General features: G+C 38.9%; 3 protein-coding genes across 14 annotated transcripts; 2 read left to right on the top strand and 1 right to left on the bottom strand.

The window, feature by feature from the left end:
• The first annotated feature begins 102 nt into the window (after positions 1–102).
• On the top strand, positions 103–9,857 carry mief2 (mitochondrial elongation factor 2). Of its 11 annotated transcripts, none has more exons than XM_081362275.1 (7): positions 111–237; positions 918–1,020; positions 1,189–1,303; positions 1,597–1,751; positions 4,786–4,942; positions 5,280–5,605; positions 8,565–9,857. In XM_081362275.1, exons 3-7 carry the CDS (start codon positions 1,288–1,290, stop codon positions 9,342–9,344), a joined length of 1,434 nt encoding a protein of 477 aa, XP_081218401.1. In that variant the 5' UTR covers positions 111–237; positions 918–1,020; positions 1,189–1,287; the 3' UTR covers positions 9,345–9,857. The 11 variants fall into 11 exon arrangements, with proteins under 11 accessions (XP_081218408.1, XP_081218401.1, XP_081218407.1 ...); XM_081362281.1 differs by having other exon boundaries at positions 116–237; positions 1,189–1,285; XM_081362273.1 differs by having other exon boundaries at positions 141–237; positions 1,189–1,285; positions 5,283–5,605.
• Positions 9,858–10,853: 996 nt separating this feature from the next.
• On the top strand, positions 10,854–16,163 carry smcr8b (Smith-Magenis syndrome chromosome region, candidate 8b). The gene is made up of 2 exons (XM_081361671.1): positions 10,854–14,317; positions 15,221–16,163. Exons 1-2 carry the CDS (start codon positions 11,739–11,741, stop codon positions 15,636–15,638), a joined length of 2,997 nt encoding a protein of 998 aa, XP_081217797.1. The 5' UTR covers positions 10,854–11,738; the 3' UTR covers positions 15,639–16,163.
• Positions 14,349–26,968, bottom strand: LOC308688541 (uncharacterized protein). 2 transcript variants are annotated; one of them, XM_081361673.1, is made up of 22 exons: positions 26,801–26,968; positions 26,434–26,502; positions 26,176–26,294; positions 25,768–25,873; positions 25,583–25,676; positions 25,040–25,196; positions 24,758–24,944; positions 23,739–23,861; positions 23,585–23,638; positions 23,373–23,492; positions 22,988–23,146; positions 22,348–22,401; positions 22,201–22,243; positions 21,417–21,633; positions 21,169–21,248; positions 17,862–17,969; positions 17,699–17,779; positions 17,274–17,378; positions 17,054–17,178; positions 16,849–16,971; positions 16,511–16,559; positions 15,856–16,399 (listed from the first exon to the last, which is right to left on the bottom strand). In XM_081361673.1, coding segments are annotated over exons 2-22 (2,169 nt in total). In that variant the 5' UTR covers positions 26,436–26,502; positions 26,801–26,968; the 3' UTR covers positions 15,856–16,336. The 2 variants fall into 2 exon arrangements, with proteins under 2 accessions (XP_081217798.1, XP_081217799.1); XM_081361672.1 differs by lacking the exon at positions 26,801–26,968 and having other exon boundaries at positions 14,349–16,399; positions 26,434–26,549.
• Between the last annotated feature and the right edge of the window lie 233 nt (positions 26,969–27,201).

The following is a 27,201-nucleotide window of genomic DNA, read 5'->3' on the forward strand; positions in this document are numbered from 1 at the left end:
TGTAAAAATTGTGTAAGATATGCTTATTTCTTCTTTTGGCCATACATGCATAGAAATTCCACAAAAACTTCTGACGTCAGGCGATACTGTCATCTCATTGGTCTAGAAGTACGTCAATCAGCGGGATAGTGACGTAGGGTGTGTTTGTTATAGGTAAGAGAGCAAGTGCGTACTAGACAAAAGTACTGAATTCGATACTAAACGCTAATGGCACTGATTTGAAACCACCTTAAAAAGGTAAGTTAGCTGTTTAAGTCGTGTTTTTAAACTGTTGACTGCTTAATATATTCCCAAGATTGTTGGTTTTCTGAATTCAACAGACAGCTAGTTAAGTTAGCAAACGCTAACAGAGCAAAACACTGTTGTTTTCAGCTTAATTTATGCCCTTTGTGAACTACTGAAAATAGGTATTCGATTATTTGGTAGTCATATGGGATTTAATATAATATTTAGGAAGGAAAAAACGTCATACATTGTATACGTGTGATGTGCAGGCGTGCTGTTTAACATACTGATAGCATTAATCAGTTTTGAATACATCAGCTGTCTTTTCTGGAAAACACAATTATTGTTATCTGGGTTTTAAAGTCCATCTGTATGCAGGCCTTGTGTCATTTAATGTGTACTAACCCAGTTGGCCCTTTACCCAATAACCAGGAATATACTGCTTTGATCTGTTACTTTTCAAGCACCTTTTGCAATAAAAAAATATTAGGCCTAAAATGTATCTATGTGATACTGTATTCATCCATGTCCGAGCCTTAGACTACTGTAATCTGTAGATCACAGCCAGAGACTGAAGTCTAAGTTAGTATCACAAAATGATCATATGAATAAGTGGAGAGTTACTAAGCCACATGGGTCTAAATTTAGACCTGGTAAAACCACCCTGTCCCAAAGCTATTTCTGATCCACAGACAGAGTGAGTGGCAGGAGAAGCTTCGGATGCCTGGCCTGTCACGTAGCACACATGAGCACCATGTGTTTTGGGAATAACCTTCATAAAAGAGTGCTGTGGTGGTACATTAAAGCCAGAATTAAATGAAAATTCACCCTAAAAGTTATTGTGTACAATTCATTTGTGAATGTTTCTCTTTTTTTATGTTTTGACCTCAAAATGTTTAATCACAATGTCATAACTGAATCTTCCAGTGAAAACGACATGTTTCTCTCTTGTGATGTATGCAGGACTTCTCCAATCATTTAGTCCAGTTAAACCGACCCTGCAAGCTTGCGTTCATCTAGCAAACACCCACATCTCAAAATAATCCATTACACTCTGGATGTATGTCACAATCGAGAAGTAAAGATCTGTTGCTACTTCTGTTTCATTGTGACTTAAATGGTATCAAATGCCTAAAGCAATAATAATAGCACTTTAATATATACCGTGGCATATATACTATTTATGGTACACCAAAGTGCCCCATGTTGTTTTTAGTACCATGAATATCATGATACATGTCCAAAAAATGGTAGATAACACATTCTTACAATTATTTATTTGATTCAAGTCTCTAAATTCAAAAGCTATCAGACTTTGAGGAAGCATGTGTGAAATCAAATGGTAATGTAATTCTCTGTTGACATTTTCAGACACTTTCACAGAGGAAGTGATGTATTATTCTGGAAAAAGGCGAGGAGAAGATGGAATTGCTGCTGTCATTGACTTCCTGTTGTCCAATGCCCGGCTGGTGCTGGGGGTCGGCGGAGCTGCAATGCTGGGCATCGCCACATTAGCAGTGAAACGGGTGAACTTTCGTTTTGTTTTTTAGTTTATTACACGCTACACAATTCTGTTTGGTCAAAATAATATTGTTTAATAGAGTGCAACAAGTTAATTTTTCCCATAGAGATATTAAAATATTTTAAAGAGTTTGAAGCCATGAATCAAACCAACCAACTATGAGATCAATCACAGCATTACAAACTTTGATTTCAAGCAAATCAGAAAGAAAGAAAATCAGACAAAAAGACAAAGGTACAAGACTGTGTACGTAATTGCTTTAAAGAATTACAATTGCTTTGCACTAGCATTGCAAATGGCATGGCCAAAAATAAAAGTGATGGATAAATATAAAAATATTGATTTAAAAGGTTAGTCCACCCAAAAATGACAACTATGCGTATTGTGGAACACAAAAGAAAATATTTTGAAGAATGCTGGTAACTAGTTTCTGTTCTCATTGACCAACATTCTTCAAAATATCTTTTGTGATCTGCAGAAGAGAGAAATGCATACAGGTTTGGAACGACATGATGTGTGACAACATTGAGTCATGTGAAAAAGAAAGCACACCCTATTGAATTTTAGAAATTCAGAGAAATTGCAAAAAACCCAAGAGCTACACCTCAGACTATACAGGCCTCTGTTAACATGTTAAAGTTCATGACAGTATAATGAGAAAACGACTGAACTTGTATGGCATGTTTGGAAGGGTTGCCAGGAGAAAGCCTATTTTCTCTCAAAAGAACATGGCAGCACGGCTTGTTAGGGTTTGTAAAGTTGTAACTAATCAAACCACAAGACTTCTGGACAGATGAGACCAAAGTGGAGATGTTTGGCCATAATGCACAGTGAAATCCAAACACAGCACATCAGCACAACCACCTCATAAACCACCAAAGTATTCTAGAATCAAATGTGAGGCCATCCGCTAAAGCTTTGCCGAAATTGGGTCATGCAACAGGACAATGATCACAAGAACGCCAGCAAATCTACACCAGAATGGCTTAAAAAGAAAAGAATCAAGGTGTTGCAATGACTCAGTCAAAGTCCAGTCCTCAACCCGATTGAAATGCTGTGGCAGGAGCTTCAGAGAGCTGTGCATAAACCCTCAAACCTCAATGAACTGAAGCAACGTTGTAAAGAAGCGCGGGCCAAAATTCCTCCAGAACGATGTGAGCGACTGATAAAGTCATACAGCTAAAAGTGGCTCTACAAGCAACTGAAGCATAGGGTGTACTTAGTTTCTCACACATGGCTTCTCCATTTTGGCTTTACTTTTGTTAAATAAATAATGACATTGACACTGTAATATGTCATGTGGTGTTGTTCATCTGAGGTTGTTTAATTTTAAGACCTGCTAGTGCTAACAACCAGATGATTTTTTTATGTTCTGATAAGCAAAACCATAGAATAGCCAGCAGCCATGTCACCCTGTAGCCCAAGACTGGTTGCCCACTGAAGCTAAGCAGGGCTGAGCCTGGTTAGTACCTGGATGGGAGACCTCCTGAGAAAACCAGGTTGCTGCTGGAAGAGGTGTTAGTGAGGCCAGCAGGGGGCGCTCACTCTGTGGTCTGTGTGGGTCCTAACGCCCCAGTATAGTGATGGGGACACTATACTGTCAAAGAGCACCGTCCTTCGGATGAGACGTAAAACCGAGGTCCTGACTCTCTGTGGTCATTAAAAATCCCAGGATGTCTTTCGAAAGAGTAGGGGTGTAACCCCGGCGTCCTGGCCAAATTTGCCCCTTGGCCTCTGTCCATCATGGCCTCCTAATCATCCCCATATACTGATTGGCGTTATCACTGTCTCCTCTCCACCAGTAAGCTGGTGTGCGGTGGGCGTTCTGGCGCAATATGGCTGCCGTCGCATCATCCAGGTGGATGCTGCACATTGGTGGTGGTTGAGGAGATTCCCCCCCTTCAATGTAAAGTGCTTTGAGTGCTGAGAAAAGCGCTATATAAATGTAATGAATTATTTATTATTATTATTATTAATTCAAAAGGGTGTACTCTCTTTTTCATATATATACACAACACACACACAAATATAAGTATTTTGAGAGTGTAGGGAGATTGACTCGCATTGTTTGAAGGGTGTGGGCGAGAGCTAATGTGTTATTTTGATTCTCTGATCATGGGAAATGTAATTTTTCACCAGGAATTCCACTGTTTATTTATTTATTTATTTTCTTAAAGGGATAGTTCACTTTGAAATAAAATTTTGGTATGTTTTAGCTTACCTCAAGGGCATCCAAGATGTAGGTGTCTTTTTCCGCAGTAGTTTAAATTTTGATATATTTAGGTCAAACCGTTCTTGTCTATCAGTCATTTAATGCAGGTCTATGGTCACTGTCTCAAAGAGCATGCACAGAGTCCAAATTAAACAATTCCCCATCGTCCAAATTAAACAATTCCCCATCGTAAGTACACATTGATGGCCTAAGACACGAAACGAGCGGTTTGTGTGAGAAAACGAACAGTATTTATATCGTTTTTACCTCTTGTACACAGCCACGTCCAAGTGATCTGAGGGCGCGGGCGCTTCCTGGTGTGTGACGTGTACGCAGACTGGTGCATAGAGATATATACACTAGATGTCGCATTAAAGACATTCGTTCCAATGAACTTCCGTAGACAAGGCAACATCTAGCGTATATATCTATGCACCAGTCTGCGCACACGTCACACACCAGGATGCGCGCACGGCACGCCCTCAGATCACTTGGACGTGGCTGTGTATAAGAGGTAAAAACGATATAAATACTGTTCGTTTTCTCACACAAACCGCTCGTTTCGTGTCTTAGGCCATCAATGTGTACTTACTATGGGGATGACTTCAACAGAAGCATATACCATTAATTAATAAAAAACTTTACAGTAGGTCTGTCTTTAACGGTTTATACATTATTGTTAAAAAACTATTTCCCAGTAGAGGACAATGAATGGGATTTTTATTTCCAGAACCTAACGTTTACTCTCTATTATGGCTTATTTTGATTACTTATTGATTTTTTTATTTTTATTTTTTATCTCTTATTTCTTATTGTGATGTCATAGCTGATAGAACGTGCTGGCAGGCCTCCTGATGAGAAGCCTGACAAGAAGATGACGGACAGCTGGGAGGAGTTAGGCTTGGTTAGTGCCTCCCCCAAACTGCTCCACAAGGGTATTGAAGGAGTAGTCATGAAACAGATTGCAGCGGCAACCAAGAAAGGTACATACATATTTAAAGAGTCTTCCAAATGAAGGTATTTCCCATCTAGCTGAAAGGCAACGACAAGAAATCAAAATTTACCCTATTTACGGTCTCATTGTGCACAATTCATAGTGCATGTTAGACCAAACCAAAAGTTTTGTAATCTTTTATCAGAATGTTTTGACTTGCTCAACTTCTAAAACTACTGGTTAATGTCAATTGGACCTTTTTGTCCCATGGAAATTCGGGTTTTGATATCACTGAACATCCCGTTTCACTAAAACACATTACGATATGGAAGTAAAATGGGTTGTGAATGCGGTTTTAAGTAAAAAAGCTTTTTGTGTGTGTTCAGCAGAACTGTCTCAGCCCATCCCCCTACCCTCACCTGAACCCCAGCGGTGTGACGCTGACCCACCTCAGCGCCGGAAACGCTTGGATCTGTGTGTGATGACGTTTGCAGAGCGTCTGCAGCAGTACTTCAGAACACGAGTGTGTCTGTCAGCGGAGGAGGTGTCTGTCGCACAACAGCGAGCGCTAGATATATCCACAGAGATCCAGGCTTTCCTGCACTCCAAACACCCAGACATGCCGCTGGGAGACATGATGCTGGCGGGGTCACTGCTCGACGACCTGCAAGTGGTCAAAGCCGATCATGCCTGCCTGATCGTGCCTCTACAGGTATCAAGATTCTCTCTGGACCACTATCTTTGTGCTTGCATGTGTGCAAATTTGATCTATAGTTGCTATTCCATACATCTTAAAGACCAATCAAGTTTCATGATATCCGGAGCTAGCCTTGAGTTTTGTTACATGTACTATATGTTGATAATTATATTTATTTTTAATAAATATAATTTATATGTTATGTCATTTATATATTTATTGTATTTTTATGTGTTTTGTATCTTAAACCTTTTAGCGCCACCAGTTGTTCAAATGTTTATTTACATGCCAAGATATTTACATATTATTTTGATTCTCTGGGTCTAATCTAATCTAATCTAATATCTTTTGATTTATAGTATATTATACTCAATAACCGTTCTGCCATTTTTAAGTTTTTGGTGAAAAACTCCCTTTCTACAATACTTTTCAACTGTTGACCAAAATTGGTTTTGATTATTTTTAGACCAGCCATCGCTATTTTTAAATTATTTTTTTTTTTATTCCCTAGGATTTCAGTGGACATATTATTATTTTTTTTTAAATCATTAAAAAATAATAATAATTTCTAGGTCCTTCATGTTTTTTTTTTCCCGTCCTTCATGTTTATTTTCCCCCCAGCATTTTTAAATGACCAACATTGGTTTAGATCATATTTAGACCAACATTCACAATTTTTAAATATAATTATTCTTTTGATTTCCTTGGTCATGCAGAGTTCAGGGATGATGTAATATAATTTAGTAATAGTAATAAAATAAAAGTCCTCGATAAGCCTTTCCGTCGTTTTTAAATGAGCAGAGATTTTGATGACTCTTTCTACAATATTTGTAATTTATTGACCAAAATTGATTTAGATTATATTCAAACCAGTGATGCGCGGGTTGATCCGAAATGAGCGGGTGCCTGCGGTCACCCGCGGTTACGAGTCATTCGAAAATATTTTTAATGATATTCGGGTCGCGGTCGGTCGGGTCGTTTGAAATAAAGATGCCAATTAAACCTTTGTAATTGATATAGTTCTAGACACAATTTTCTATGAATACGTTTTAAATTTAATTTACACTTTATTGGCTGAATAACTGGCGCGAAGATGACGCACGAGCTCAGTCTGCAGGTAGAGATGGAGGCGGCAAGAGAAAAGGTGAAGACAGGGGAGTGGAAGCTCCGCAAATACACAAATAGAAAGAGTAAAGTGTGGGAGACATTTGCCGAAATAATGAAAGAAAGATGATGACCAAAGTGCTGGCTTTGTCATGTGTAGGCTACTTCTTGCGATGCTATTTACACATTTGATAACCACAAAACTGGCACGACCAACCAGGCACGGCGCCAGGATTCCAGTTTTGGATAAGCCAGACCAATTGTGGGTGGGCCTTAAATTAAAAACGTTAAATAAATAAATAAAAAAAAAACGTTATCCAATCACTGCTTAACCTAATAAAAAATATTGACTAATATAGCCTACTGTTATATTATCTGTGCGTATACATAATATAGATTTTAATAACTTGATGCTCTTTAAATATTGTGTTGCATTGTAAAAGTAAATCCGCGATCGCTCTCCATGGTTCTGACCAAAGAAGAGAGCTTTGGAATCTCCATTATGCATATACCTGGGCTGCATTTTCCGTTAACATTGTCTCTTAGCGCGCTGCGATAACTTTTATTAAAGGTATACTACAACTAAAGGTATATCATTGCTAGGCGTCTTCAGGGCTATCATCCACTCGCGAGGCAGAGGCGCTGAGAGGCAGAGGCGCTGGCGCCCTCAACGGCGCTGTTTTTGGTAAAACATGATTTTGACGACTTCATTAAGTTTTGTTTTATAGAAAACTCTTTTTAAAAGATTTTCGTTTTGTATAAATTGTATCTTAATTTTGATCAATGTTTTATCAATAAATTGCCCGTATTTATTAAATAAGAAGCAAATATATAGCAGACAAAATAAGGCGCCGGTACGCGATCACTGCACGTGAACTGGAGGGCGCCGAAACTCAACTTGTGCCTCACAGATTTGATAAATATAGGCTATATATTACAGAAAGCTTGAAATGTCTACTTTTAAACGAAAATATTCAAACCAAAATAATAGGCTATACTCTCTGATTATGTAGGCTAATCCATATGAAATGTGCATTTCTCTCTGGCGTTCATGGCGAGTCCGCAATCTCCGCATTGTCAACTTCATCTTTGCAGCGACACAGAAAACGCCAGTTTATTACTAAACAATTAAATGTCTCCTTGCTAATTTAGACACATTCATAACCATTACTTTAACCGGTTCTTTGTGGCAAGCTTTAAGCGTGCGGTCATTACGCTTATTCCTGTAGGCTAGCCTTTAAGTAATTAATTTAATATAAAGGGGCGATTTGTCCACGAATGGAAATGAACAACTAGTCGACAAGAAAAAAAAAATAGTCGGAGGCAGCCCTTATTCCACATATTTTCGAACCAGCAGGCCATCTGGGTTGGGCGAGCGACCGTGAGCGGAGCGGAATATTCAGAAATGCGCTCTCCGCTCACGAGCTCTGATCGGAACAAACCCGAACCTCAGTGTCTGCTGAACTTGCGCAGAAACAGCAAAATGGACATAGCCAGCTTTTTAAAATTGTTTTTAAAACGAAACATTTAGACTAGGCTATTTTAGTACAAATTATGAGCTTATATTGACGATTTTTTATAATTCTTGACAAAATTAGAATATTAAGTTATATTAAGACGCTACGATGAGCATTATAGCTACTTTTAAAAAAATGCGGGTCAGGAAGCGGGTCGGGTACAATATTTTCTTTTTCGTTTTTTGCGGTCCGAGTTGCGGGCGGGTTAGTTGAAAACGTCGGTCGGCTGCGGTTTGTTTATACATTGACCCGCGCATCACTGATTCAAACTAACTTTCCCAAATGTCACCATTTGGACCTCTGGACTTGGATTGAAGCTGTTTTTAAATTTGTTCCAAATGTGTTTATTACAGTTGGAGTCCAGTCTGTGGATGCCTATTGCCGGAGAGGACACATTTTTGGGTCACCCTCAGTTCTGCATGGTGCGGCGTGAAAACCTCGAGTACTTCCCAAGGGGACGGAGCTACTGGGATCGACATTTACTGGGTGGATACCTGTCGTCACGGCTTGTTTCTGAGCAACTAGGCAAGGCTGTGATGGAATCAATGAACTGGCCTTCGCTAACCGGAACCCTGGAGTGCGAGGTGCGACCGGTGCTTGGGTCTCCTGAGCTCAAACTGGAGATTCAAGGATTAACCCAAAGCAGTTGTGACAGTGGGGAACGCTTCTATATTACCGTGTTGCCAACAGTGCGCCTTAGCGAGATGATGCTTACGGCGCAGCGAGAGATCACTGGGTCATTCGACTACGTCTGGTACCAGAGCCTCTACACCAGCGAAACAACTAGACTAGCAGCTCTTGACAAAGCCGACTCGGGGGTCAGAAAGAAGTGTCTGAAAACACTAAAGGCTGTGTGCCGCAACTGCCCTGCACTACGCAAGCTCAACGGTAGCCATCTTAGCAATGTCATTCTACACATGAGTGAAAAGGAAACCGATTGGTCGGAATCGGTGTTTGCTGATAGGTTCCTGCAGGCGATTGCTGAGCTAATCGGATACCTGGAGACTGGAATCATGCCTAGTTTCTTTAAACATAATGTGAATCTGTTTCAGGGATTTACTGAGGACGACATTGACGAGATGGGCTTCATGCTCTACTGTGCCATAACTGAACCTGAGATACTTCTTATTTGAGTCACTCCTATACTTGTGCACAGAGCATTACATCTATCAAAACATCTATCTCTATGGCAACTGGCAATAATGCATCTTTAAACAAAGAATGTAATATTAGATATTATATGTCTCTTCACAGTCCTCTGATGTGAATTTCTGCTTACATGCTCCTTTAAAGGGGATTTTGAAGTGACGGCATCATTTTACTACGCAGCACTATCCTAGTCAGACACTTTGCTTAGATGTAGGTTTGAAAGAAGTGAAAGATTTCATAAAACATCTTTATTCTGAGCTTTTGCGCGTGTGTGTGTGTGTGTGTGTGTGTGTGTGTGTGTGTGTGTAAGGGTATTTAGACCGTTTGTCTGTGACTTCAGATGTATTTTTATTATGAGCTGTGTTGACCATGATTATTTATATATATCTATATATACAACAGTAATTATAGACGGTGTGAAGCTATGTTGACTCTGAAGAAGCAAATACTCAATATTAAGACAATAAAGCAGTAATGCAAAAATATTTTTATATCAATTTTTGTTATACTGTGTGTTTGATTGGGGGAAATGTGCATTGAGGGTTGTCTAAACCTTTATAAGGGTTGTTTTCCTACTTGATCACATTCTACCCTTTTGTCAATAGCAGCATAAATGGTTAAAAAGGACAGAAATAAACTAAAAGTTAATGTGATGCAGGTTCCATGTATACATCCAACTTGCCAAACAAATTTGGTTAAACAATAAATTGCAAAAAACAATAAAAATATTGGTATGGTCAAATTTATCACACTTTGGTGAAACCTACTCCTACTAAGGTTACATGAAATATTATATGATTTCTTCTTTACCACTGGGATGCATGTCTGAATAAAGAGATTGTTCACAATTTTCACAATTGTTTTTGGTGTTGCTTCTGCTTTTCATGTCCATTAGAATGGATTGCACGCCCAGTTGTCATTGATTTTTGTTTGCTAAGAGATTTCCCCTTTGCGTTGCTATCATGTGAAAACACAATAAGCACAAGTCACGGTTTATGAAAGGTCAAATAAAAAAAGATATGGCCTCGTTTATACTGAACTTAACTCAACAGTTAACAGCACCTCCCTTAAACGTGTAATAAATGTTTCTGAAGGGAAAAAAGGTTAACTGTATTAATGATCTTTTGACTATGGGACATTTTAAGGAATCCTATTCCAATAATCCTTTTCTTTGGGCCACTCACATTTACATTTCATTGACTGACCCAGAGAAAAGAGGATTTTTAAAGTCGATATAAGATAAAGTGTTCATTCTAAAAAGTTTTTTTTTTTAAGATATAAAAGAATTGGCTGGTAAAATAAAGTTTGTTTTCTAAAATAAATTTACTGGATTTTCTTTGTCATTGCCTATCAATTAATTAGAGTTCGTAATATTTTGAGATATGTATTCCACCTCTCAACACTGCAAAAAAACGCACGAGCACTTCTTATTTTTCCAGTTATTTTGAGGAATTGGTTCTGAGGCGGAAACAAGTTTGAGCCCCCACCTAACCAGAGGTGTCACATGGCTAACTATGGCAAAGGCTGCTTCAGTTACTGCTCTCCGGGAAGCGCTTTAATGTTTGTTTACTTCTGAACAACGACTTAAATTAACTTCTAAAAATTAGCCAACAACTGCTCTCGTGAATTGTTGTACTCACGCTGCCGTCAGCGAGCGGATTTATACGTATTTTATTCTGAACTGACCTGTCAGTTTTCATGACATTGCGTTTATGTCATGGTTTGTATTTTGTATCAGGCATGTCATTTTTAAATCGGCGAGAACTGGATAATTTCATGCTTGTTGTGGTTTTTAAGTAGTTATTATTCTCGGGTCTGGCGACAAACCAGTTTGCTTAGATATACGTAGTAAAACTAGACCTCCTGGATTGGATGGACAGCACTGAAGATGCCGGTTTCAGGGGTGTAAAGTATGTGAGTGACGAGTTTAATTATTTTAGTATTATTTTATGGAATTTGTACGTTAGTACTATTAAACTATTTTATTAATTACAATTTTAGACCTTCAGTGTACAACAAAGTACATAAGTTATAATAGCTTAAACAAGTTTTTAATGTTTTTTTTTTTCCAGTAAAGTAACAAGCCAGTCAAAGTGAAAAATGGAGAATGTATGTATGTTGAATGTAAACACGGTAGATGATCAGTCTATAAACGACTATATCTACATGTACTGTAAAACTACTATAAAATCAGGTCTTGCTGAATGTAAAGTTTAACTAGCAGGTATCAGTATTTAAGATGTAATAACCTTACTAAAGAAAAGACAATCCCAACTAATTTTGTGAAACATTTTGACAGTCCTCATATTTTAATTTAAGTATAATTTCACAATATTTTTTACACCCCTGTCCGGTTTGTTTAAAAAAAAAAATTCACCATGATTGGTTCTCCAGACTTGGTGGCTTTTACTAAAGAAACAGATTTCAGTGAAATAGACCCATCAGCTCTTCCAGAGGAACTGTCTGTGCCCATGTATCCCTACTCTGGGGATATCACCCCGTGGTCCAGAGTGTCTGGTGCTAATTTTAAGAAGGACTTTATTCTTTTATCAGAGTTTTCGGAGCAAGTTGGGCCCCAACCTTTGCTTACTGTTCCTCCTGAAACCAAAGCTTGTGGGACGTTTGATTTGAACCACTTCTCCCTTCGGATTATGTCAGTGGACTATCAGTCCTCTCTCGCCAGCTCGGCAGGTTGTGGCTCTTTGAAACTGAACTTTGTAGAAGACTCAAAGGTAGTTTTAGGGGATTCTCGAGAAGGAGCATTTGCATATGTGCACCACCTTACGCTCTATGACCTGGAGGCTCGAGGGTTTGTGCGACCACTTTGCCTTGCCTATGTGTCGTCTGATGAGAATAAAATCATTCAACAATTCCAGCAGCTTTCCACAGAGTTCTCCAAAGTCTCTGAATGTCTGAAAACGGGGAACAGGAAGAACTTTGCGAATGAACTGGAGATAAAACTAAGAGATCTGAAGTATACAAGAGTCATGTTACTTAGAGAGATAGAAAGAGAGGTCAATAATGCATCTGTGAAGTGCACCAATGAAAGGGAACGGATGTTGAATGGTATGCCTACATTAGATAGAAATACAGATGTGAAACTGAAAGAGTGTGACACTGAAATGAAATTACAAGAGAAAGACGGATGTGGGATTTCAAGAAAGGCGGAAGTAGAGTCTGAAAATGAGAATAGGTCATGTATTACACATGAGAAAGATAAACGGTTTGGAGATCGAAGGAACAAGCAGGATCAAGGATCTTGCCCAATGCCATTGGCTAACAAAGAACAGGAGTTGGCCACTGTAGAAAAATCGATTCAGGATTATAAAAGCCTTTTAAAACAGGTCACTTGCTACCCAACCAGGAAGCTTAGAAACTCTGAGTACTCCCCTTACGAACCAGATGACCTCCCTCATTCTCTGGAACTTGACCTGGATGATTTAAGGCACGATCAGCTTGCTGAGCCAATGCTAGAATGCAATGTTTTTCCTTATACAAACACACCCTCGCATTCTCTGCATCTGATTAGCTCCACTTCATCTCGCCGATTTGACAAGCGTCTGAAAACTCTTGAGGAATTGTGTGACGAATACTTCCACCAACAGGCTCTACAGCAACTGGACTCCATAGAGAGGACATTCAGAGGAGATATTTGCCATCTCTACACACAACTCCTCTGCCGTAATCTTCTCCGCAACCTTAAATCTACCAATTTCTTATTTGAGGATCCATGTGACTTGGAAGAGGGTGCTGGATTACAGACTGAAATAGCTGGTCAACATTCAGTGCGACAACCGTCCTTTCTTCCTGCACCCTCCGTTCTAAGTGAACCTGTCAGTCTTGAGTCATATGCCTCCTGTGTTGAAATGGTGCCAATCAAACTAGAGTTGGCTGGATCTAGCCAATCTCCAGTTGTACCCAGCTCTGTAAATACCCCTTCCGAGCATAACCTACCCTTGACCTCCCACACCGCCCCAGTAGACGCTGAACTGGAAAATGAGGGAGTAGTTACCGCTCTGGATTGTCAAGAAAATGTGGAATATGTTTCAGCTTTGATGAAGACCAGTATTAGTAGTGGAGATAGTATCGAGGTCTTAGGGACGGAGAAGTCCTTCAGATCCCAAGGTTCAAATTTACCAATGGACACAGCACTGCAAAGTCCACCACCTTTGTCCACTACAGCTGCACTGGAGGGTCTAAGGCAAGGGAGGGTACCTACCAGACGGACTTGCAGCGAAGACAGCATTGAGGTGCTTAGCACGACAGAATCCATCCTACAAGAAGAATTGCGTGCCTTATACCCTTGCGCAATTGATGAAGAAAGCCCAGAGCAAGAGAATGATGGGAAAGACAGGTGTCAAAAACACGACAACAAAAATGTTGAACGTGTTTTCGGGATGGGAAATGTTCCTGGAGATCATGGAGGTGCCTGTTTGGAGTCGTTGCAAGGTTTTTATCCTGCTGTCACCCTGACTCCACCTGGCTGTCCTATTACTTTATCCCTGGGTGGGTCAAGCTTCCAAGATGCTTGTCATGCAACAGAATCGATCCCTCTCTCGTTGCCAGATGAGCCCTATCGGACAGTACCTGATGATTTGTCAGACTGCTTCAGCTATCGAAGCACCTCTGCCTCCACAACCTCCGAATGCCCTTTCTCAGCTTGTCTTCCCAGGGGGAAAAAAGAAGGTGGGACCAGACGAAGGCGTGGCAGAGTAGGGCGGGCAGCATTGCAGTTCTTGCGACAGTTTCCCTTTGCAGTGCATGCAGTGTATAGCCTTCTGAGTGGCCGAACATTGGTGGTACTAGGCAGCGAGGAGGCTGCAGTGAGACGACTAGTTACAGCACTGTCTGTGTACGTACCACATCCGAGTAGATACAGAGACAGCATTCAACCTTGGACTTCAACGCCGCTGCAGCTTACTGACCTGCTCAACTGGAAACTCATCGGCTTTAACAGGTAACATTTACTAAGCATCATAATCTTGTTTGAATGCCTGTTTTTAACTCAAATATCTTAATTAGCTAGTTCTGACATATTTATTGGGGGTAAACAGGAAGGTATCCAGTTAAGTCTGACATCACACCTTCACCGAGTTCTGAGTCCAAGCGCTCCTGGTACAAAAAGCAACAAACACTCAAACAGACGGCTGTAGTATTACTTACAAATCATGATCATAACCTTTACTGCCATACTAAAAATCTTAGGTGGCTAGTGATTCATCTTTTCTGAATACTGAGTCTGGGTCATTGTAAGCCTGGAGACTATTGTAAATCACGAGCTTTGAAAAACTTACCTAAGAAGTGTGCAATAAAAGAAGTGCTCATAAATGGTTGTGAGACAGTATTCCCATTTGAAACAGAGTAGAGGCTTGGACCCAGAAATAGTATTATAGGAAGATCAATACATTCATGACTCGACAATACAGATCTACAGGAGCAGGGTTGCATGCCACTGATATACTGCATAAACATTCATTGCTTTGTTGATGAGCTTAAATGACAGTAACTATTAAAGGGGCATTTTAGTTTGGATGCATAAAAACAAGAATCTAGTTACCCTTTCAGCAATGACATTAGGATAAACACTGTTAGCTAAGTTGATGTTCTAAGTTAACCTCTTTTAATATTCATGCATGTACAGCACATCTACATCATAACAAAGATCCTTCAGTGCTGAAATATGACATATCATGAATTTACTATAATTATTGTCTGCTGTTTCTTACTCATTCCAAGTTTTAGGGATAGGAGTTTAGATTAGAACCACACTGTTTTCCAGGAAGTACAAGCAGAGGAAGGATAGTTCTTCCTCTTGACAATATTCACCCTGACAACATTTTTGTTTTATATATTTACTCAGGATGTGCTGTTTTACTCACACAACTTTGCCTCACTGCCTGGGCCATTATAGCCGATACATCAGTGTTCTAGATGTGGATCAAAAGACACTGCGCTGCCCAACCTACAGTGGGACTCTAATCAACCTGCTGGTGGATCCAAGGAGCAACTTTAAACGTGGAAACACCTACTTCATGTTTGCTCAAAGTGTGCAAAGCAAGCTTGTCACCAGAGCATTCCTTTTAACATTTTTACATGGTCGCCTTACACCCAGAAGGGCCAGGGAAAGTACATGGACAAAATGTTTTCTTTCTGAATTTCACAAAGATGATAAGAAAATCCTCAACTATTTATCTGAGCTCATTAAACTAAACTTCATGGAGATTCCACCCAATGCCCTCCGATTCAGCTACACCACAACCTCCATTTTCAAACACTGAAACACACTATCTAGTCAACGATTTGTACACTGTACAGTAGTTATACTTGGCTTAGATTGCACATCTAGTTGTTTTTGCCCATCTGTAACAGTATAGTCTTTACATTTTCTGCATGCTTTGAAATCTTGTTTACAAAGGCAGTTAAATATAATATTTACAGTAATATTTTGCAAAGATCCGTAAGAACTAACTAACAAAGCAATATTAAACAGCTTTTCAGTGTTGCATTTTAAACTGTAATTTATTTGCATTACTGCTGATGTTCAAAGATTTGAATATTGTTCTGTTTTTGAATATAATTGTGATTTACATGCTCCAGCTATTAATCGCAGTACTGTAATGTTACAAAATACTGGTCATTTCCCAAAAAAAGAAAAAAACTTGGCAATGAAAAAATGCAGAACTACTGCTTATAACCTTTGAAAACATTAGAGGCACTCTTTCTGTACATTAAAACTGTACAGTTACACCATTTTGTCGAAAAGTCAAATGTTAATATATACATAATAAAGAGTTCTTAGTTTTTACAGTTTTAAAATTCTGAATAACTGAATTGACTGAAAAATGTGCAATTAACAAGCGTTATATTAGAAGTGAGTCTCACAGCGAAGTCAAGAAATGCAACATTGATCTCATCCAAACTTATTGCATGGAATGAAATGCAGTGCATGTTCATTTGTTCAAGATGTTGGTCAGGCTTATTTTCCTTGGCGTTGGATTTGTTGCAGGATTTTACGCTTTTCTGTAGTAAGTCTGGCCACCTGCAAGAGAGAGAAGAGCAGATCACCTTGAAAACACTTGGGTTATTGAGATCTAATTATATCTTTGTAAAATTTTTGTTACACCAAGTCTTTAATGGAAAAGATTCTTACATTGCTTTCAAGTTGCAGTCTCAAACTTAATTGCCAAGGGCAGTACAATCTGAAATCAAACAGAACGTAAATTGTTGATAAATTAAACTTCATATTATATGCATTTAATATGAACAAAATTATCCAAATTCTTTATAGTGGAATTCATTTATTCCCGATCTTCCTTTTTATATCCCTCTGGATAAGGTGTATTAGGAATATCCAAAATGTCCAACGCAATTCCAATATTCAATTAGAAATAACCTCTTTTAATATTCATGCATGTACAGCAAACGTCGTTCAGTGCTGAAATATGACATATCACGAATTTAATATAGTGATTGACAGCTGCTTCTTACTCATTCCAAGTGGCAAGCAAGCTATTGATGGGATAGGTGTAGGAGTCTAGAACCACACTGTTTTCCAGGAAGTACAAGCAGAGGAAGGATGCAACTAGGGAATGTTCAGTTTCACTCCATGTTCTGAAACAGATATAGAGCATGTACATGCTTATCATAGATGTTTTTGTTCAGTTTTGGTGTGTGTGTGAGCACACAGACTTACCCCTGTATGAGTTGGTACTGCTCCCCATGAGACAGTTCCTGCAGAAGACAGCACAGGAGGTAATGCAGCACATCCGGCCTCCCCAGCAGACTGTTGAAGAACCAACGGAGCGCCCAGTGGTTAAACTGAAGGCAAATGGCACATACACACAATTACACATATATGAATCACACAAAATCAAAACTACTAAATTTAACTAATAACTACAGAAAATAAGCACCCTGAAGGAAATGATGACGTCGAGGATTGGGCTGAGCTGGGAGTGGAAAATGCGCAGCACCAAAGCCTGAGTTGCTAACAGCAGTCTAGCCTGGTCAGGATAACCCTAATGGGGAAATAAATAAATAAAACAGCACCAGTAAGATAAAGCAATGTATAATATAGAACTGGTTTGCATTTAAAGAGTATATATTTATCATCATTTTATTTAAGATATGCCAGGCATATTCAGAGGCCTGAGAAGAAATTGTTTTTTTATTTTTTATTTGTGCTTCTCATTTACCATCATTATATACACAAATATACTGGCATTATATTGGGCATCAGACACACTGCTTTATAGATGCCACATAAATGTCAGTCACGAATTATCCAAGGTTTACACACAAAAAAAAAAAAAAACTGCAGAGAACTAATTAAACTCACATTCTCAAAGGTTTTGGGGATCTGTATACGGGAAGTCTGTGTCAGCTCCTTGAGAATTGCATTGGCAGAGTCTTTGGTCACCTGAACAGAAACACAACTATCTGTCTCCAAAACATCTCAGTATGTTCTCCATCCTCACAGACAAGATAAACACTCTTCTCACCGCTTGAAAAGTGACGTCAGGCTCGGCATAGAATGCACCGACGACAAAACCATCTGGAGTAATAAAACTGGAACTGACAACGCCAAGCAGATACACCCAGGTTTCTGACTACAAACAAAGAGACATTCGTCATAAAAGACAACAGATCTGAAAAGTACACACTGACAGACTTCACAACACATATGAAGAGTTAATATGAATGAAATCACAATGGGTTTTGATGGTTTTATGATAGGTGGCATTTGATGCTGAACTGTTTGCCACACATTCAGTATGCAACAGCTAAATAATGCCTTTAACACTGACAGAATGTTAATAAATAATGCAAAATATAGTTTCGTGGCCAGTGATAAATGTTTTTTTTCTTGGAAATACATCTGAAAAAAATGGTGTCGTCTTAAATTCACGGTCCAAACTTTTACATGTCAATTTATCATAATTTTATTTAAGATATGCCAGGCATATTCAGAGGCCTAAGAAGAAATTGTTGAAAATACCCGCAACAATGGGGAGGGCCAAATATGTGTAAAACGAATGTTTCCCCCAGGGGACTGATAAACGCAGAGTCGTCAAACAACTCTCATGAAGCACCCAATATGCTGTTGTAAGAATTGAGAAATTACAAAATGCCGGACAGTCTGTTTCGGGGGTGACCAGACCCTGAGAGGACAAAAGGACCTCTCTGGAGATTACCATTTGAACTGGCTCTCATGCACCATCGAGACGAAAGTCTCACCTCCGAGTCATCCTAATCCACATCTCTTTCCCTCTCCCCTCACCCCCTCTCTCTCATGCTCAGATGATCACCTGAATTCACCCAAGAAAATGTATAGTTTAATGTGAATGATTATCACAGAGTATTTTCATGTTTGGTATCATTTAAAATGTCACAGTGCGACTGGTACAGATGTCTCATTTCAGAATAAGTAAAACAAAAGGTAATAAGGTTTTTAAGAGTTTATGGATAACTGACACAAAAAGGAAGATGGTCTCTCAAGCAAATGGTCACTCACCCCCAAGAGGTGCTACCTCTGAATGCAAATTTCTATTGTTAGCACATGTTTCCATGTGAAAGGTTTGTCTATATAATGAAATGCAGCAGGGAGATTGAGGCCTTTTCTGTAACTCAGATTCGCCTCAGCCTCATGTATTTATTAAAGGGTTACTTCACCTCTGGGAAGATGAATGTGTATTTAAAATAGGTCATTTAAGTAGAAGAAATGTGAAGAAATTTTTGAATTTGGAGCTTTCTAGACTGAGAAAAGCCAGAAAATGTATTTTTGGCTTATGTGGATGAAAGACAACAACTCCCAGAATGCACTTGCTTCGCTGCCTTAGGAGGCCACGCCTACCGGTAAGAGTGTACAGTTGAAAACAACAACAAGGCTAGCTAGTCTACGTGATGAGTTTGCCAGGGATTTACAGATCGCCCAAAATGTCCGGGATTCTGCTTTTGCGTTCTACAGTCGCCATTCATTCATCATGTTTACTGTGGCGAGCAGGACGAGGCTGACGGCCGCGGGACAACAGCGCGAGGCCGGTGGCGTCATTACTGAGACGCGCCGGGTATCTCATCTCTCACGGAGGAGCGGGAATTTTCTTAGCAATGTTAAAACGCACATCAACCGATCACTTGTTTAGCGTTCATGTAAACACTACATTCAGATTCACCAATCGGAATGAATTCAGTTAGATTGAAACAAAAGATGTGCATGTAAACAATGAATGGCGACCGCAGAAAGCAAAAGCTGAATCCCGGACATTTTAAACTATCTCGCCCGCCGGACAAGTCTGGGAAAAGGAGGATGGTAACCCCTACTTACTCAGCTTTCTCCTACTATTCAGCTTTCTCTACAGAACAAGAGCCTGCTAGCTTAGCTTCCAAAGAAAGACGGCTGACACTGTGTACATTCTGTGAGTGAGATCCCTCCCTCTATGGGCGGGCTGAAAACATGCGGAACAACGCCATCTACTGGCTGTAGTCTTTAGCCTCTGGCCAGAAAATCCTCCGATGACGCAAAATGACGATTTTGCGTCATCGGAGGATTTTTTTCCAGACAAAAAATACAGAAATCTCTTGTCTCAGGGGGATATGAGGGTGGAAAGCATGGTAATTCGAAAATACTACAGGTTTTCTACTAATACAAAGCTTAATGCTAAATCCTGAAGTATCCCTTTAAAGTTGGGTTTGCATCTTCTCTCTATTCCAGAGCATTTGATGTTTTGTATCGATTATCTTTGAATTGATTTTTAAAATTGACATGATACATTTACCTGACATAATAAATTGTTACATTTGATTATTCTAACTGACTTTGATATTTTTATTGAAGAGTTAAACGGAATAGTCAAACATTCACTCATAATTAATGATCCACAGATATCATTAAAACCTTTTCATTTATGGAGTCAGATGAAATAATGAGAGAATACATAACTAGATGTATTGCATTTAATCAAAAAATACTTTGTCTCGAGAAAAGGACAGTAACATGTTAAGACCTTCCGCGCTGGTCGGACGCCGGGCTTTGGGACGATTGAGCACGAGCTTATACTGTGTCAGAGTGTAATGTCAGTAGATGGCGAGCCCAAAAAGAGTTAAGTTAAGACTGTCTTAAAAATGCTAACAGTCAAAGAAAAGCTCAACGGGGTCCTAAAAGCGTCCGCTTCGAAGAAACTGACAGGAAAGTGTGTCAGTGCATAGCCGAAAAAAGACATGAGGGGCTGCCCATAACCAGAGCCGTCATCCAGCTGGAGGCATTGGAAATTGCCAAAGAGTGGAACATACCCACCATTTCTTATTTCGGCTACGTATTGACACACTTGCCTGTCAATGTCCTCGAAGTGGCCGCTTTGATGCAAAGTAATGAATTAATGAAACTGCTGTCTTTTCAGCACTATGTGATCAGCCAAAGGAAGAAACATTCATATCCCCCTGGATCAGATAATCAGGTATACGGATCAAATACCTGTGTTTTTTAACATGCCCACATCTGTCACTGTACATAAAAAAGGAGAGAAATCAGTCATTGTGAAATCTACTAAATTAGCCTTTTACCAGAAAATTGTATTTTAAATATAAAAAATGTGCAATATGAAAATTATTTTCAAATAAAGTATTTTCTTTAAAAGACAAGATTTGGTCTACAAAAATCTTGGTCTGATTTGGTCTACAAATCTTGAAAAGGGGGGGGGGGTCTTATATTCGGAACAATACGGTAGATTTACAAATGCTAGTCTGCTCTTACATTAAAAAATAAGGTGGATTAAGTTACATAGTATAAACATTATATAATATTTTACCTACATTTGCAAAAACAGCAGCGTTGCAGTCCAGAACCCTCAGTGCAAACTTCAATACCTCCATCATCTTGAACGTATTTGAACCTTTATTGAAGGAACAGGGTTGGTATTCAGCATAAACAATCATTGTTTGTTGATGAGCTTAAATAACACAGAATCTGTTAAAGGGAAGATACATAAAAATGCAGGAAAACAAGGGCCTGACTAACCTTTCAGAAGATGTCATTTAGATAAACACTGTCAATTCTCTACCTTCAATGGGTGTCCAGTTGGTGCTCAGTAAAGGATCAGGTATGATCATATGGCCATTTCCTGGATCAAATTCTTCTTGTGCTATATCAGGGACTAGGCCTGATGTAAAAATTCTGAGGTAAGCTCTGAACTGTGGAGGTGTGAGTCGGGAGGCGGGGCAAGCGGCACCGAGCATTGGCGATAACATTGTGTGGACCGCACCACTGTAGTCGGCAACCTAAACACACACACACATAACAGAAATGCAGTTAGTTCACTTCAAAATGAGAATTCTGTCATCATTTACTCACCCTTAAGTTGTTTCAAAACTGTATGAATTTCTTACTTCTGCTGAACACAAAGGAAGATAGTTTGAAGAATGTCGTAAACCAGACAGTTGATGGACCCCATTGACTTCCATAGTAGGGAAAAAAAAATACTATGGAAGTCAATGGGGTCCATCAACTGTCTGGTTTCCGACATTCTTCAAACTATCTTCCTTTGTGTTCAGCAGAAGTAAGAAATTCATACAGTGCTGAACTATTCCTTTAAGACAGGGCATTTACATTGTCACAATCATTTACCTTTACCTAATTTTATTTTTAAGATCAATGATATTTTATGAAGGGTGTCCTTCATACAGGGGGGTGTAGATCATCATACTGGCCACAAATCCTCTGCATCAAAAAGTTAGAAAACTCCTGAGAGTCCTGACTTGTCTAAATGTCTAAAATGGAGTGTATAAAACTGAAGTATATTAAATAAGGTAGAAAGCACTGATGGAAAAGGCTTTATTCTGATGTACCTTGCACAGGTAGAGGGGAACCAAGTCTCTCATTCTCTGCAGCCTAAATACCAGACAGACAGACATACAATGAAAGATTGTACCATAAATTGTAATAATATTCTGCTTATATGACAACAATGTTTATGATATGTAGCTGGCACTCACGTGGGGCTATTGGAACTTCTGACAACTTTCAGATAGCGAGCCAGCTCACGGTACCTAACGTGTAAAAAAAAAGGGTAGATTATTATTATTATTATTTTTTTAATAATTACATTTTAAATTAATAATTTTTAATTACAGGCTCCTGCCTGTAAATGCGTAATGTACTGTCTTTATAAAGTATCTTCTTATTAAACTGTCTGTACACTTACAAAGTTCTCAATGCTTCGTTTTGCATGTAGGGACCCTCATTATGCTCCCGTGTTAGTGTGAGGCTATTTTGAGCCTTGTTAGTGGTATTAACTTGCGATTTACTTTTACTTACTCTCTGCCCTATATACTACTGTTATAAGCTAATCTGTTTTTATAAATAAAACTCTTTACATTCGATTTTCATGAAAACGCATCGCAGGGAACGATCGACTCGGTAACCATGTGTTAATTAACCCCAGGTTCATTTTTCACTTGATTTGTCCTTTTAGTATGCATACAACTTTGTGAATGACAGATGTATGAATTCTTTCTGTGGAATTCTGCATGTGGGGATTTTGTGCAGGTTTATTGCATATATCATTGAAGTTAATTAAGAGGTTTGATAAGCAGTAAATAAAGCATAAAAAGCACAATAAGGAAGGGCCATTACTTGTTTTGTTGTTGTAGTTTACAGACTCTCGCTTGAATCACGCTCAGAGGTTCATACAAGACTTGAAGCTTTCGACCTTTGACCTGCCTCTCTCCAGTGATATTTTGACCTTTTATCACGCTAGAAAGCAAGGGGTCATCCCAAGGAAGCACACTCAGACTGCAACCAAAGGAAAGACAATTTAATCATTAAACAACGGCAGACCACAACTGAACAATTATTGTATTAACAAGTAAAATCTCAGAAACATTTTTTTAAAATTAGGAAACAACATAAGGGGAGCAAATGCTGACTCAAATTATCATCTTGGATGACATTTTCTTCAAGAAGCAAAAAGTGCATGGCTTTTCAAAACCCAAATTACAGCACATGTATGTGCTGTTACCTTTTTGGCAATGTTGAGTTTGAAGGCAGAGGAAGCCTCTGAAAGAAATACTCCAGTTGCTTTATGAAAGTGCTGGAAAAATCAAAGTCAACTAAAAGCGTCCACACCTTCGTCATAAATCTGGAAGGCAAACGTACAGTTTATAAGAAACCTAGAAAATGCAAAAGGGACTTTCCAAGTAAACACACAAAAGTACATGTTTGTAGCATTACCTCCACAGGAGCATTGACACAGTTTCAGATACAGTGGTCGCAGCGTGAACATTTCTGCAAGGGAGACATAACAAACCAAGATATGTAATTATACATTACATACCAAAACCAGGGGTCAGAATATGCAGTAGTGTATAGTATTATAGTACTGTACCCAGGAACAGTGTGAGTGACGAAAAGCTTGATAGCGCCTAATAGCATCACAACAGAAGCCTTTGGATTCTCTTTCTTTGCTTCATTAAAAAACATTTTGATATGTTGACTCACAACAGTGTAACTGAAGAAAAAAAAAAAAGAGAAAAGAAACAACTTTAGCATAGCATGGTGTTGTTCGCTAAAGGCTGGAATACACTACACGACTTTTAAAATCTGAACAGACTAGGCATCATACACTTGCCGACTTTGTAAATGGTTACAGTGGAAAAACTGGGCATCATAAACTACCAGACTTCGTACCGAATACAACAAACGCACACAGAAACATGCCTTGTTGCTTGGAGATGCATGAGAAATGAAACACAAAATGATGACACTGCAGATGATGGATCAGTAGTTGTTGTAACGACTCTTAAGCACACACAAGTTGACGTGGTCAGTTTGGACTGTAAAGATCACAACAGGAGTTAGAGGTGAGTGGCACAGTCAGTTGCTTTATCTGTGCGTCCATGAGTCAAATACTGAGGCTAATTTGATGTTCTGTTACTAGTGCACATACTTGTGTTCTCAAATCGGCTCAAAATATCAAACATGTTTTGATATCCTCCGACTGGATGAAATCATAGTCTGAAGCTAAAAATCAGAGTCTCTGCCCATCACACACTGCGCGATTTTCTGTGAATTCTGTGGACTCCGACTACCCAAAACCTGCAGACTTTCGGCAACTATTGTCGACTCATCTAGACTGCAAATTGGGGTAAAAGTCATGTTGTGTATTCCAGCCTTAAGAATCACTATTACTATTGGTCATGCTAAAAATCTAGTTACTAATACTGCAAAAACAATCAATGTAATGTTAATTTCTTACCCAAAACACAATTTTTAAATAAATTTGCAGTTTATCAATTGCACCTACATTACCTAAATTAACCAAATTGTGACTGATTTCCAATTTTATAAAGCAGATAGCAAAATGCTAAATTATACTAAAAATAATATAAAAGGTGGAGCACTCACTCGTACTCCAGAATCTTAAAGTGATGTTTATGGCATCCTTTACATCCGAAGGCTTGACTCTGTGTTGTGTCGTTATTGTTGTGGTGACAGATGCACCGACAGCCTGGACGGTTCGAACTCTCAAACCCCAACAAGAAAGTTGCATACTTCATTGCCAAACTACCAGCAAATTTGTGCAGTGAAGCCTCTACCACAAACACACACACACACAATTGTAAGATTTAGGCTGGCACATGTTGTGAGACAATAAATCTGCAGTTTAAATCGCGTGAGAGAACATACCTGCACGTCGTAGGTCTGAATCCATATCCAGCGGCTCAAAGGTGAAGCTCAGCTCATGCAGATATCCCATCAGGCTCTTATCCCGGAGGGACTTCCAGTAGACGCTGTGCTTATGGCTATTACAGTGGCAAAAGCCAGGGATGGTCCAAAACTCACACTTTAAAACACAAGTAATAGCACTTTACCAATGCTTCACAAACACGAAAAGTGGCCTTGTTTTTAGCCAGTATTTACTAATATAACTAAATACAGCAAAAAATAGTATATTTTTTCATTTGTAAATGTAGTATAATGCATGCATAGTAGTATTTGTTTTTTATGTTGATGTTAAATTCTAAAATAATAAATAATATATCTGTCTGGACAGGATTAAAATAATGGGATTTCATTTAACACGAAAATGTCACAAAAAAACAAAATTTCATTCACTTTTGCCTCTTCTGATTTGGGGGACATTACACTCTGCCATTTATATGAGTAACTAACATAAGGCCTAGATAAATGAGACCGAGTCTGATTTAGGTTTGAAGCTAGTGAACTCACCATGGAGGCCAGGTTGTCGCAGATGTAGCAAAAACACTGATCACAGTATTGTGCATTATTTTGTAGAGGTCCTGAGACGTCCTGCTCTGCTCGACTAGAACAAGCAAACACACAATGACACACAAACAATCACAGACAACAACACAAGTCCTTCACAGGACAGTGGCCTCGCTTATTTTACTGACCAGAAAGCCAGGGTGCAGTCGTATCTAGCATGTGGAAGCACTAGTGCAGTTTGGGAGTATGTGATGGCCAAGTCCTCATCCAACTCCTCAATATGTTTGGATATATCTGAGATCAACAGAAAACAAAGAGAAGCAGAGAGATGACAATGCTACTGAATGATTACCATAGTATATATAAAGGTATATTAGAGGTACTGCCATGGTATATCAAACAAAAATATTTATTTCCATGGTAATTTTGAAACCCATGGCATTTACTACAGTTTGTGTCAAAGAAAACATGGTATCGCCATGGTATATGTCCAAAAACGGTTTTTATGGTGCATATGAATGGTCACAAAATGGTATGGTAACTTTTGGTTTTGTTTATGATTAACGTTAGATGTGTGTAACGCAGACTAACGTTACCTGCTTCGTTCCTCTCATTTTCAACAATCAGCACAGAGGAATCGTTGAGGGTCGTCAAGGCGTCACCATCATCATCATCTTCATCGCTCAAAATGATTATAGGTATGTTGTGCTGAGTCCTACGGAACATGACAGACAATGGGAAGAAACGACCTCGAATACCAGCCTAACTCAACTAACATTGCGTGTGTCTCGTATAAAAAGACTTTAACTTTTACTTTGGTCGAGTTTTCTGTAACTTTTGACAATTAAACTTACATATTTTGTCGAAATGAACCCTCGGATGAGCGCGTTCAAAGTTTGGCGCTTTTGCTGAATCACGTGACTCTGGCAAATCGGAAATGGTGTCAGTGTTGTGTGTCCTGCCCTCCCCCAGTTCAATTTTAATTTTATTTTCATTTTAATTCCTTTTATACACAATATATTACAACATCACAAATACAACAATACACAATATGTACCAGTAGTGTTGACCAAATTTAATATTTCTCTTCCTGTACAGTAGGCTATCGACAGTATCTTGTTGTCATGTATAATGATTCTTCGCAAATGTCTAGCGTTAGAAAATAGAGTCATTCAGTTAATGTTTAAGGAAAAATATAGACCTTTCCATACCACTACCTACTTCTGTTGTAGAAAGTCTTCTCTCTTTGCAAAAAAATAAATAAATCCCAAATATTCCAGATGCCAAAACCTTTTCTTGTTCCGTTCAACAAAAGCCAGGTGATGCCAGCTCTATGTGATCACCTCAGTCATAGCTCTCTTCTTTCATACAGTTTTTTTAATCTGTTCTGACCAGTCACAGGGAACTTGGGTATTTTCCACTTTTTCTTCTTTGGCCCATCCCCATTCCAACCCCATATTTTTAAAGGCTGCACACTTATAAATATATATATATGTTTTTACAAAAGAGCATTTAAACAGGAAGACTGATATGGCAAACATCATATACAACATTTATATCAAGAGAGCAGCTGTGCTGGAAATTCCCCAATAAAATTAAAGTCTGTGGCCACTCAAAATAGA

Source organism: Scardinius erythrophthalmus (genome assembly GCF_964197995.2).
Source record: "Scardinius erythrophthalmus genome assembly, chromosome: 3".
In the NCBI taxonomy this organism is placed as follows: Eukaryota; Metazoa; Chordata; class Actinopteri; order Cypriniformes; family Leuciscidae; genus Scardinius; species Scardinius erythrophthalmus.